The sequence below is a fragment of the Sinocyclocheilus grahami genome, unplaced genomic scaffold, assembly GCF_001515645.1.
Source record: "Sinocyclocheilus grahami isolate Dianchi unplaced genomic scaffold, SAMN03320097.WGS_v1.1 scaffold186.1, whole genome shotgun sequence".
Taxonomy (NCBI): domain Eukaryota; kingdom Metazoa; phylum Chordata; class Actinopteri; order Cypriniformes; family Cyprinidae; genus Sinocyclocheilus; species Sinocyclocheilus grahami.
In genome coordinates, this window is record NW_015505365.1 from 85,366 (window position 1) to 97,385 (window position 12,020).

At 36.1% G+C, this 12,020-nt stretch overlaps 1 protein-coding gene across 1 annotated transcript; it reads right to left on the reverse strand.

The window, feature by feature from the left end:
• Window positions 1-946: 946 nt before the first annotated feature.
• LOC107594543 (BCL2/adenovirus E1B 19 kDa protein-interacting protein 3) lies at window positions 947-10,908 on the reverse strand. The gene is made up of 6 exons (XM_016284624.1): window positions 10,779-10,908; window positions 9,283-9,427; window positions 7,078-7,165; window positions 6,904-6,980; window positions 3,557-3,703; window positions 947-2,478 (listed from the first exon to the last, which is right to left on the reverse strand). The coding sequence occupies exons 1-6, from the start codon at window positions 10,819-10,821 to the stop codon at window positions 2,430-2,432; spliced, it is 549 nt and encodes a 182-aa protein (XP_016140110.1). The 5' UTR covers window positions 10,822-10,908; the 3' UTR covers window positions 947-2,429.
• Window positions 10,909-12,020: the final 1,112 nt, after the last annotated feature.

The following is a 12,020-nucleotide window of genomic DNA, read 5'->3' on the forward strand; positions in this document are numbered from 1 at the left end:
AAATATAATTTCAAACCATTTAATTGTCTTACTATTCTAATTGAATTTATTGTTTTAATTAAAATCTTTAAAACAATTTATTCATTTAAATGTAAGAGTCTGACATAAAAAATGACTCATTTAATAAGGTTGCCCCTATAAAAGGTCAATTAGGTTAAATTTACCTAAAGATTAAATTAAATTAAATTAAATTAAATTAAAAGGTAAAGAAAAAAAGACCCTGGGATTTAATTTAAAACTGAAAATATAAATCCTCAATTCCCCATAATGGGAAAATACATTTCTATCATTAATCAGAAGGTGCTCCTAAATTTCTGACTGTGTTTCTAAATATTTTAAATTAGGAACACATCTTCTTCTAAAGAATAAATATGTAGAGCTCTGCCATAACACCCATATCAACTGCAATGCAGTGCACAGAGCACTTCTGCCCTCTGCTGTATATTCTGGGAATCACACTGCTGTGTTACATGAGCTTTTTTATTTTATTTTTGACAATGCATCTTAAATGTGTATTTTGTCTCGTTTCATTGTTTTATAAACAGTAAAGGTATCAGATGGAAATATCACCATATTTTGCTATATGGGAAGCTGATATGAAACACTGAATACATAAAATATTAGCATTTTTAAAAATTCAATTGTCACATCACAGGCCCACTGAAATACACCTACGAAGGAAAAACGTGACTAAAAACTTGTGAAAAAAGAAATGGTGACAAATACAAATTCATAGCCAAATTCAAGTCACTTATATTGTATAACTACCCATAATTATCATATTCCTTTACCATGGCATTTCTATTCCAAGCTACTTTAAAGATTATACGCTCAATAAAACAAGGTAATGTTCTGTATTTTTTAGTTAAAGGTGAAAGCCTCACATCTATTTTCAATAGATCTACATCTACATTCATTTTTACACACCAGACCAAGCAGAAGGTGGTAAGAGTGACATTTATTGTGGTAGAGTCGTTACAAACAAGATTAATCTGACCAGATAACCTGATGAACTCCAGTTAACTTCACATTACAACATGGAATGGATCTATATCTCAAACACGTTACTGCAACATGAGATTTTTCACATTATTTTGCTCCACACACAAACACGAAAGGATTCAGTCATACACTATCCAAGACTAAACTCCGTCTCAAACTGCATGTATGTCTTGCATTTGATTTGCTTCGCTCACTGTCAGTTTTCTCCTCTCTTACACTCTTTCAGCTAAATTTCAGTGCATTACTGTTTCTGTGTTCCCTGTAGTAATTGTACTGTATTAGACCTGACACGCATGTGGACACAGTCCTAACTACAAAAAGATTTAGAGTCTTAAAAAGACACTCTCATGGGGTTAAAGGGGTCATATCATACATAACGTTTTCCCTGAGCTCCACTTATAATTTTGTGCAGAAATAGCAATCCTAATTTTCTTTGCATGAACAGTTTTGACCTGTTTTGACTCTTCTGGTCAATCATGTGATAACGTATTAATCAGTCTGACATCAAAAATATTTAGGCCTAATTTTTAAGTATTTAATATTCATGTATTTTAATTGCATATAAAATTTCTGTTCATTTGGGTTACACAGCTTTGACAAAAAAAACTAATAAACTTAATGTGATATTGATTATTTGTCAGCCATACATAACTGAAATGGCTAAGAAACAGTTAAGATTTCTGCACTTCATTATTATTTTATTATTCACTCTCTGCATCTATTTTATTTAAACAATCATATTTTCAAAATGTATTCAAATTGCTTAGAATCAGCATAAAGCTGTTCAAACAATTAAATTGATTCACTTAAAAAGTATATACATGGTTAAAATATGGCTAGCTATGGAACAAGCAATATTCATTTAGTCAGAATGTATGAGATTGAAACAAATCGGATTTATTGATGATAAATATATAAAACTGGTAATTGTGTATTAACACATTCAGTTTAGTACAATTATAGAAATCTTGCTGGTTTCAATTCATGTTTGACTGAAACATACACATCACATTAAGTTAAAAACTAATGCAAACTAATGATAACTTTATGTGCAATTCAAATACATAAATCTTAAATTTACGTCTTCAGAGGAGTTCAGAATAAGTCGTTATAGCCTATTTTCAATAAATACTCCTTTTGGTAAGAAAGTTTTGAGTTCTGAAATGTATATCATTCTGAAACGTATACTTTCATGGAACATCAGGCTCTTTTATCTAAAAATATCAAGGACAATTTGATTCCTCATGATAGCTATAACCCCTTTAAATACATGGAGACAGAGAAAGAGAGTCTTGTGGTGAAACAGGACAAACACAGACAGAGGCAGAAGAGGCTGTTGCCCATCACAGGAGGAGAAGAGAGGCGTGATTGGGCAGCAGTGCTAATGGCAGCGGCCTCAGCCAATCGGTGAGCTGCCAAATGTCACGTCACAGTGTGCAGGTGGAGGAGGATGCCAGCCGTTTCCCTATGTATATTCTGAGAAAGAAAGTAAGAAATAGAAAGAAAGAGATAATCTGTCATCTTTTGTCTTCTGTCAGACAGCATCTGAGTTCTTATTTAAGCTCTTTTGTAGGTAACATCAATGCCTGTAATGAAAATGGAAGTCAAAAATTGGATTTGTATGACTCAATACAACATTTTAGAGATTTTTAACAGCATAAACATTTCTCAATTGTCTGTGATTTATTGCAAGCACAGGCCTATGGGACTCGGGGGCTGCAACGGGCAAAGATGGGACAGAAGCCACATTTAAAAAGTTTTTTTTTTTGAAAGAAAGCAATAATACTTCAAAAGTAAAAGACACTTATAATGTTACAAAAGATTTCTATTTCAAATAAATACTGTTCTTTTGAACTGCTATTAATCAAAGAATCCTGAAAAAAATATATCATGGTTTCCACAAAAATATGAAGCAGCACAACAACTGTTTTGATAACAACATTGATAACAATAATAAATGTTTCTCGAGCAGCAAATCAGCATATTAGAATGATTTCTGAAGGATTATGTGACACTGAAGACTGGAGGAATGATGCTGAAAAAACAGCTTTGCATCAGAGGAATAAATTGTATTTTAAAATATATTGAAATAGAAAACAGATTTTTCACTTTATATCTCTAGTTTTGACCAAATAAATGCAGCCATGGTGAGCATTAGAGACTTCGAAACTTAAATAAATAAATTATCTTATAAGCCCCAAACTTTTGAACATAGAGTATATATTATACTCATAATGGGATCGAAAAGGCCTGTTTAAAGGCTCTTTCCAAGTCAACATCAATCATCTTTTGATTTAAAATCAGTGGAAAAACCATTGACTTCAATGGGGCTCTCTGGGCCATACATGCACAGAACCCTATGCTTTTATTTATGCAGATTACCTTGAATTCTGCAAAATACTGAAATGCACAAAAGGCAATATATATAGACTATTTATACATAGATAAACACATTTGACACATTTGGCCTCACGTACTTCCTGTGGAGTCTTAAAGCGAAAGATTTGCAGTGATATTAAAAAGAAAATATGATGAAATATAAGAAAAGTCTCACCCCAGACCCAGCGTCAGAGCGTGTGAGGCGAGCAGAGAGGGCAGGAGGATGAGGAGCACATCTGAAGAAAACAAACCCCTCTTCATCACCTCAGTCTTCCTCACGCTCAGAGAGCCAGACTGCTTCGGGTGATGAAACACAAACTCCCTAAAGACAGAAAGAGAGATCAATCAGGGTCATTCAGCAATATAATCTAGATATGTACATATGCATTAAAGGGATAGTTCACCCAAAAATGAAAATTTGATGTTTATCTGCTTACCCCCAGGGCATCCAAGATGTAGGTGACTTTGTTTATTCAGTAGAACACAAATGAAGATTTTTAACTCAAATCGTTGCAGTCCGTCAGTCATATAATGGAAGTGAATGGGAATCACAGCTTTGACAGTAAAAAAAAAAAGAAAAAAAAAAAAGGCACCTATCTCTCAAATGGACCATTGACACTCCTAATTGAGATTGTAGATAGAGTGTCAATGGTCCATTTGAGAGATAGGTGGCGGTAATGCACTTATAAGTGTGCGATCTGCCGTAAAGCAAGAAGAAGATGCGTCACGCGCCGACTGTTGAGAACGTGCTCAGCACAGTTCGGACATGGCAGTGAATCAGAGGTAAAAAAACGATATAAATACTGTTCAGTTTCTTGCACAGATCGATCGTTTCGTGTCTTTACACATCAATGTATCGTCACGAGCCGCAGAGTTTAATTTGGTTTTGTTTGTGTATGTTTTTTTGACTCTCAAAGCCATGATTCCTATTCACTTCCATTATATGACTGACAGACTGCAACGGTTTGGGTTAAAAATCATCATTTGTGTTCTACTGAAGAAACAAAGTCACCTACATCTTGGATGCCCTGGGGGTAAGCAGATAAACATCACATTTTCATTTTTGGGTGAACTATCCCTTTAAAGCTTAGAGACTATAAAATATTCAATCCAAGTTTATTTGTACAGTGCAGTCAATGCAGCCTATTTTGCATGGCTTTTAATACAAAATTCTGATTACACAATATTATCAGCATAATTTCAGGGAAGTTGAATTGAAAATGCACTTTGGATGCCTTTGATGGATGCCTTTGAAACAAACATCCTGTCAGGCTGGATAATTTACCGAGCGTGCACCAGGTGAACCTGAAGGTGTTTTAAGCTAAATTTCTCTGAAACAGATTAAGCCAAATTCAGCATTGTAATCCCAATTTAAATCTCATCTATCCTATCATATAAAGCTTGTTGCCTCATGCAAATGCGGGAATGCAAGCATACAGTGCATTCAGAAAGTATTCAGACCCCCCTTCACTTTTTTCAATTTTGTGATGTTGCAGCCTGATCCTACAGTTGTTTAAATAAAAAATTTTCTCATTAATCTACACTCCGTACCTCATAATGACAAAGTGAAAACAGAATATTAGAAATATTTTAGATTTGCTATTTAGAAGTATGGTTACAACAGCTTAAACCATCCTGCATCATATTAGCTGAATAAACCCCAATACTTGTTTCTTACTAATTTTGGGGTGCTGTTTTGCTCGATAACTTGCCCACACTTTCTCAAACAGAATGACAACCATTCGTAAGGTGAAGAAGTCTAGTATTATGCATTAATTAGTAGAAACACTGCACAAAGACATGATTTCTGTCTTCTTCTGCATGCATGAATGATTCTGAAAACAGCATACTGTACATTAAATACATTTAATGCCCAATTTCAAGGTTAGAATTATGGTTATTCAAGGTTTTCAAGAATTTCAAGGTTAGAATATTGGTTATTGACATTACATAAGCACAGATGTTTTCTCTTTCATCTGTGGGTGTTTTACTACATCCAAACAGTGACAGAAATGTGCAGATTTTGCTTATTTTGAAAAGTTCTTTGATATTAAATGGAGTATTTGAACAAAATTTTCCATTCCTTTGCAGACTGTAAGTTACAATGCATTTTGAAGAGTTTTAAAACAACAATTCTGACTGTTTTTGTTATTTTGATAAGTGCATTAAGCTTATATTATATATATATATATATATATATATATATATATATATATATATATATATATATATATATATATATATATATATTCCAGATCATTCCAGAGAAAGTATATATATATATAAACTATATATGACTATATAGTATATATAGACTATATACTATATATGACCCTGACTAAGGTCTTTAATGTGAAAGATTTTTTTAAAGCAATACAAACATCTGGATGGACACTAAATGACTGTACATCAGCTCTATTTCTAAAGATTGATTTCAAATAACCTTTGAAATGTTTTTCCAGCAAGATGTATATTTGCAAAGTGTGTATATGCACCGTCATGAAAACTGGCATTGACAAAGTGAAGCTTTTTATGCTTTCTCAAAGCTTTTTGCTTGTAATGGCATCATGATATCGGAGCAGTCTCTATTGCTACAATCTGCAATCCTACATCATTAAACGTTGCAATTCAAAAAGTTTGTGACAAGGTTTTAGCTGGAATGATACGTGCATTAAGAACTTTCTCCTCTAGAGAGTGAACTCATCCTCTCGTTAAACGCCGCACAAGCGAGGCTCAGATTCGCTGACTCGTGGTGTGGCGCACAAGCTATTTTTGTGTGGCGACTAAATGATCCTCTCTGAGATTTAAGCAGAGTTATGCAGGAGGTAAAACGCTCCACTGCAAGACCTGGCAATCTGTGAAGCATTCTGAAAGGACACTTCAGCACACAAGAACACCTCATTTATTTTTACCCATAATGCCATATGGTGTTCATGATGTATTTGCATCATTTTATCTAGGACTGCAAACTGCCATCATGTGCAAAAATAAATAAATAACTCAACATTTTTTCCATCTTTACTATTGTCTATTTCAACTGTGTTCTGGTCTAATAAAACTACATAACTCAAATTAATTACATGAACCATCTATGAACATGAGATGTGTGACAAAACCAATATTGCATGCCAAAATCAAAAGAACAAAAAAAATTGTAATTTAAATTTAGGACCATTAATATTTTTCATATTGTGACAATATTTTAAAGGAAATTAAGCTCATATATCAGAATTCTCCGTACTGTGAAGCAGAAGAAAAATGTACTACTGTTCAAAAGCTTGGGGTCAGTGTTTTTTATGTCTATGGCACATTTTTTATTTATATGGCATATACTTATACAAAACCTCTGCAGTTCCATTATATATCACAGACACCTGAGTAAAAACTTGATACATTTACTAATTATCTACAATTTCTCTATCAACTGCCTTTATTACATTTGAAGGTGAACTGAAGAAACTAACATGATTTAAGAACACAGGCTACACCTGAATGAAAGTATGAATGAAAGGTAAATCTTACTTGGGCGGGAGGTTTTCTGGCCGACTGGACCAATCCCACACCCATTCAGCACTCACTCGCCTGTCATTCTCATCCGACTGAAAGACAAACAGTGCAGAGACTGTGTGAGTGTGTGTTATTTGGCAATATTGTGGGAACGAACATACACTGAGCAGTGCCTCAGGTGTCTGTTACCTGTATAGTCACACAATCTGTGCTGCTGCTGCCCTCACTGGCTGGTTTGGGAGATCCAGATGTTCTAGGGGTCACGACCTGCGGAGGACTGAATTCAGAGAGGAAACCTGTGTTATAAGAGTTGCACGCAAAATAATTACCGAAGACTGGATGCATTGTAATTTCTCCCCTACACACACATACACACTCAGATGATTTAATGTTCATGAAACTGGAGTTCTCATATACAGTATCAGCTTTGTCTCAGATGTTTCTCCTAAAATGTCTCAGGTGATATAAATGAGTAAATTGCCGAGATCCAGTAACAGAGAAAGAGCTATAAAATGAATGTAAGCAGCTCAGATCTTTTGTTTAAGTTCATATTGAAATGTCTTTTAACTGCAGAGTACATGCCGTTTAAGACGTTGTTGAGATCTCACTGGAAACTCTGTAGGAGGCACTGATGAAACATTTGAGAAGCAGGTCAGCAGCATAAGCGAAACTATCAAAAATCAGCTCATTAAAAACAAACAAGTATTACATTATCATGTTTTCCCCAGTTTTGACATCAAAACATAAACAGACATGCATACAAAACAGCCAGATAATGAACACGCCACCAAAGTGCTGGTTAAGCTGTTCACCTGCAGAGCAAAATTGAGGTAATAAGCAAAAATATGCTTAAATCAATGTGACATTTTCCTAATAAAAATTAAGCGTTAGCGTTAGTTCTGGCAGGTCACGTGAGTCAAGCTTGCATCAGCTGATTCTCAGCTGATCACATCTACCTATAGGAATACGACACCTATCGCGGCATTCCTATATAAGCTCTATTCAGTATTATTCAGCAGCTTTTCAGCTTGCTCCGGAGCAAATTACCCTCCTCCATCCCCAGCTCCTCCTTTCGCCACAGTCAGGACTTGGCTTTCTGATATTCCTTGCTAATCAGACTCCTTTATCTTGAATAAAATGTTACATTTAAATATCATTAAGTACATTAATGATATATGTCTTGTTCTGTTATGTTAACCCTCGGGGGGTTATTATTGCTGCTCTCCCTGCTCATTCATGACAGACTGCATAAAAACAAACAAGTATTACATTTTCATGTTTTCCCCAGTTTTGACATCAAAACATAAACAGACATGCATACAAAACAGCCAGATAATGAACACACCACCAAAGTGCTGGTTAAGCTGTTCACCTGCAGAGCAAAATTGAGGTAATAAGCAAAAATATGCTTAAATCAATGTGACATTTTCCTAATAAAAATTCAGCGTTAGCGTTAGTTCTGGCAGGTCACGTGAGTCAAGCTTGCATCAGCTGATTCTCAGCTGATCACATCTACCTATAGGAATACGACACCTATCGCGGCATTCCTATATAAGCTCTATTCAGTATTATTCAGCAGCTTTTCAGCTTGCTCCGGAGCAAATTACCCTCCTCCATCCCCAGCTCCTCCTTTCGCCACAGTCAGGACTTGGCTTTCTGATATTCCTTGCTAATCAGACTCCTTTATCTTGAATAAAATGTTACATTTAAATATCATTAAGTACATTAATGATATATGTCTTGTTCTGTTATGTTAACCCTCGGGGGGTTATTATTGCTGCTCTCCCTGCTCATTCATGACAGGCTGCATGGATGGGCAGGGAGTTTTTTTCCCAGAACAGAACCATACCGCCAAACCAAACTTTATGCTAAGTATCTATCATTTTGATGATAGTGGTCCTGACCGAACAACAGTTTTACACTGCAGGCTTATTAACCCTCAGAAACCAAGCATGGAAAGCAATGATGCATTATCTTTTACTTCACTGAACGTGCTTTTAGGTTGATAATTTGTGGTATGTAATCACTCATCAGTCATTAAACATGCTAGAAACTGATGGGAAAAAAAAAAAACATTGACTAAAATCCCCACATGTGCCCCAAACAAGTTTGCAATGAAGTCTTTAGCAATATGCACGTTTTTCCAGACAAAATTGTTGTGGCAGTACACTTCAGAGGTACGTGTATGTGAAATGTTACTAATATTTAGAGAAATGTTTAGATATTTAATATTGGGTGTGGTATGAGTGTCAAACACACAGCTTGGTGTCTTGGAGAAACACAGAAAAGAAAGATTCTTATTTGTGATTTTTCTTTCCTAAGAGCAGATTTGTTTACTTCCAGGTGCACTGGTTCAAATGAAAAAGCTCACACAGGCCTTCAGCAGCTCCACACCTTTCTGTTTGACTACTCCTCTCGCACTCCAGCTGAGCTTCCAGCAGAATCCTCTCCAGCTCCTCCTGCAGGAAGGAGGCTGTGGTGTCCTGTGCTTCTGTTTGACCTGCAGAAGCCACCAGACCCTCCAGCTCCACCCAAGAGCCTGACGGACATGTGAAAGACACAGACTTGGATTAATAAAATGGGTTCAGTTTGAGCACTCTGTGACAAAATGAATTTATGTGAATTTATATGTTAAAGTCAACACATCTTGTTTCCATATTGTGATATATTTCCAGGTAAAACTGGACATTCAATGCAGAACAGGACTTGATTTTACCCAATGGGAAATGATTGGATTAAAAATTGTCTTTGACAAGTAGTGGATGAGAGAGGTTGTAAAACAACAAGGCTTGCATGCATCATTCTGTTTACCTGTCTATCTATCGTTCTGTCCATCCATCCATCTATCTATCCATCATTCTATCATTCAATCTACCTGTATATCGTTCTGTCCATCTATCTATCTATCTCACACTGATTGTTGACATGGACACATGGTCATGAGGATACAGTACTGTTGCCCAAACAAGAGCTTGCTTACATAAGCATTTTATTTCTGTCAGAGATTAGCCAGTCACATCTCTCTCTTTCTCTCTCTCTCTCTCTCACTCCCTCCCTCCCTGTCTTCTTTCTAATTCTGACCTTTATCATCTTTCCCCATGCCTTGAGCATCCTCTCTTTCTGCCCTTCCTGGTCATTTTGGGTTTGTTGTTCAGAGACAGGGGTTTTGCAGTGGAGGGAGGAGGGACTGTGCCATTGCCCCAGATTCTCCAGCATGTGGAACTGTGACATAACCACAGACGAGGGCCGCGTGTTACGTATACAGAGCATAATATCAAGCTGTGAGTGTGGATGAGAGAATGCGCATGCTTTTGTGTGCTTTATGAATGATAATGCCTGGGATTTGTTTTTATGAAGAATCTGTGTTCTGCAAACACTGTTGTTCTCACGTTTTCCCCTGCGGACAGTTTAAGCTACTGATCAAATTATAAGAGCTGTTAGCCCTCTTCACAGTAATTGGCTTAGAGAGAGACAAAACAGGCCAGTCATGGAATCTATTTACATAACAATACAGACAAAAACAGTGGCACAGCAAAATAAAAACAGACAGATAGAACATTCTAAGTACAAAAAATACTATTCAAGATCAATAGTCTTTCATTGTAATTATTTTTACAATAAGTAGCCCAACTTATTTGGTTATTACATTTAAAAATATATTTTAAATATTTAATGTGCATTCGTGTTATTTTACTTTATAAAAAAACAATTTAATTGTAAATTAATTTTATAGGCTGTACAGTTATATACTGTGGCTATACAATCGAATTAAAAATAACATAATTTTTATATATATATATAAACATAAATAGGCTTATATATAATATAAATATATATAATCACAGGTTATAACAATTAAGCAGTGTTATGTAGATATGCGGATGTCTTACCGTGCAAAGCATCATCCGGTGATTGAGATCCTGACAGAGCCATGCTGGGACAGAGGAGTTCAGGAGCAGATGCACTGACTTCAGCTCCTCTCGACTCTCTTTGCCCGTGTTTCCCTCTATGTGTGTTGACAACACTGTTGTTGTGTGCGTTTGAGTGGATAAAACTCGCTAATCACTGTTATTTAGAGGACGTTTCCTGTTCTTCCTCCAGAGGGCGCTCGATGGCTCATAAAACCGAAACTTCACAATTAAACCACACGTTTTTTGTGTGTTGTTGAATTATTGTGTGTCACTAATTGGAAAGTTAAAAGTATTAATATGACATGATACGAGAATATTCTTTTGAAATTATTTTAAAAAATCATATGTTTTAAGTTACCATAAATAATTGTGACAAATTACCATGCAATTTACCGTCTTGTCTAATTTACACCTGAATAGTGACATTTGATATATTTAATGGATATTTTATTTAAAAACAATGGGAAAGAGGTGAAACAGAATTATAATTATTTAGCGCCTAGCGCCTATCGCCTATCGCCTATCGCCTATAGCCTATCGTTGGGGGAAGTCGTGGCCTAATAGTTAGAGAGTCGAACTTGTAACCCAAAGGTTGTGGGTTCGAGTCTCATACCGGCAGGGATTGTAGGTGGGGGGAGGGAATGTACAGCGATCTCTCCCACCTTCAATACCATGACTGAGGTGCCCTTGAGCAAGGCACCGAACCCCCAACTGCTCCCCGGGTGCCGCAGCATAAATGGCTGCCCACTGCTCTGGGTGTGTGTTCATGGTGTGTGTGTGCACTTTGGATGGGTTAAATGCAGAGCACTAATTCCGAGTATGGGTCACCATACCTGGCCACATGTCACGTCACTTCACTTCAACCAGAGACAACTTCCGCGCTTTACGCCCCGCCCTTTGTTTCATTCTCTGCGCTTATTCTGTTTTTATGACGTAAATGCAGTAATCTCTCTTTCTCCCCATGTGTTTTTCATAAGTAGGCCATATATGTGGCTATTTTCAGTCTAAAAACTCAGCAGGTTAAAGTTTAGTTTATTTTATATTCTTTAATGACCCATGTCCAGATATGACATAAATTATGTTTACAATTATTTAAAATGATTTGTCTTTGACAAAGACAAGTGACATAACAGAGTGTCCCAAAATAAGTCACATGACAAACAAAACATCTAGCATGTGTTGTTTCCCATTTAGAGTCACCCGACCTCAGATAAACTTCTA

What these genes read in the sequence shown, in the direction of transcription:
- LOC107594543 (XM_016284624.1), bottom strand. Translation starts at nt 10,821, where the DNA reads ATGGCTCTGTCAGGATCTCAATCACCGGATGATGCTTTGCACG. An exon ending in CAGATTGTGTGACTATACAG is followed by an intron (nt 6,981 to 7,077) that starts GTAACAGACACC and finishes TTTGTCTTTCAG; the next exon opens with TCGGATGAGAATGACAGGCG. An exon ending in GCTCTGACGCTGGGTCTGGG is followed by an intron (nt 2,479 to 3,556) that starts GTGAGACTTTTC and finishes TTTCTTTCTCAG; the next exon opens with AATATACATAGGGAAACGGC.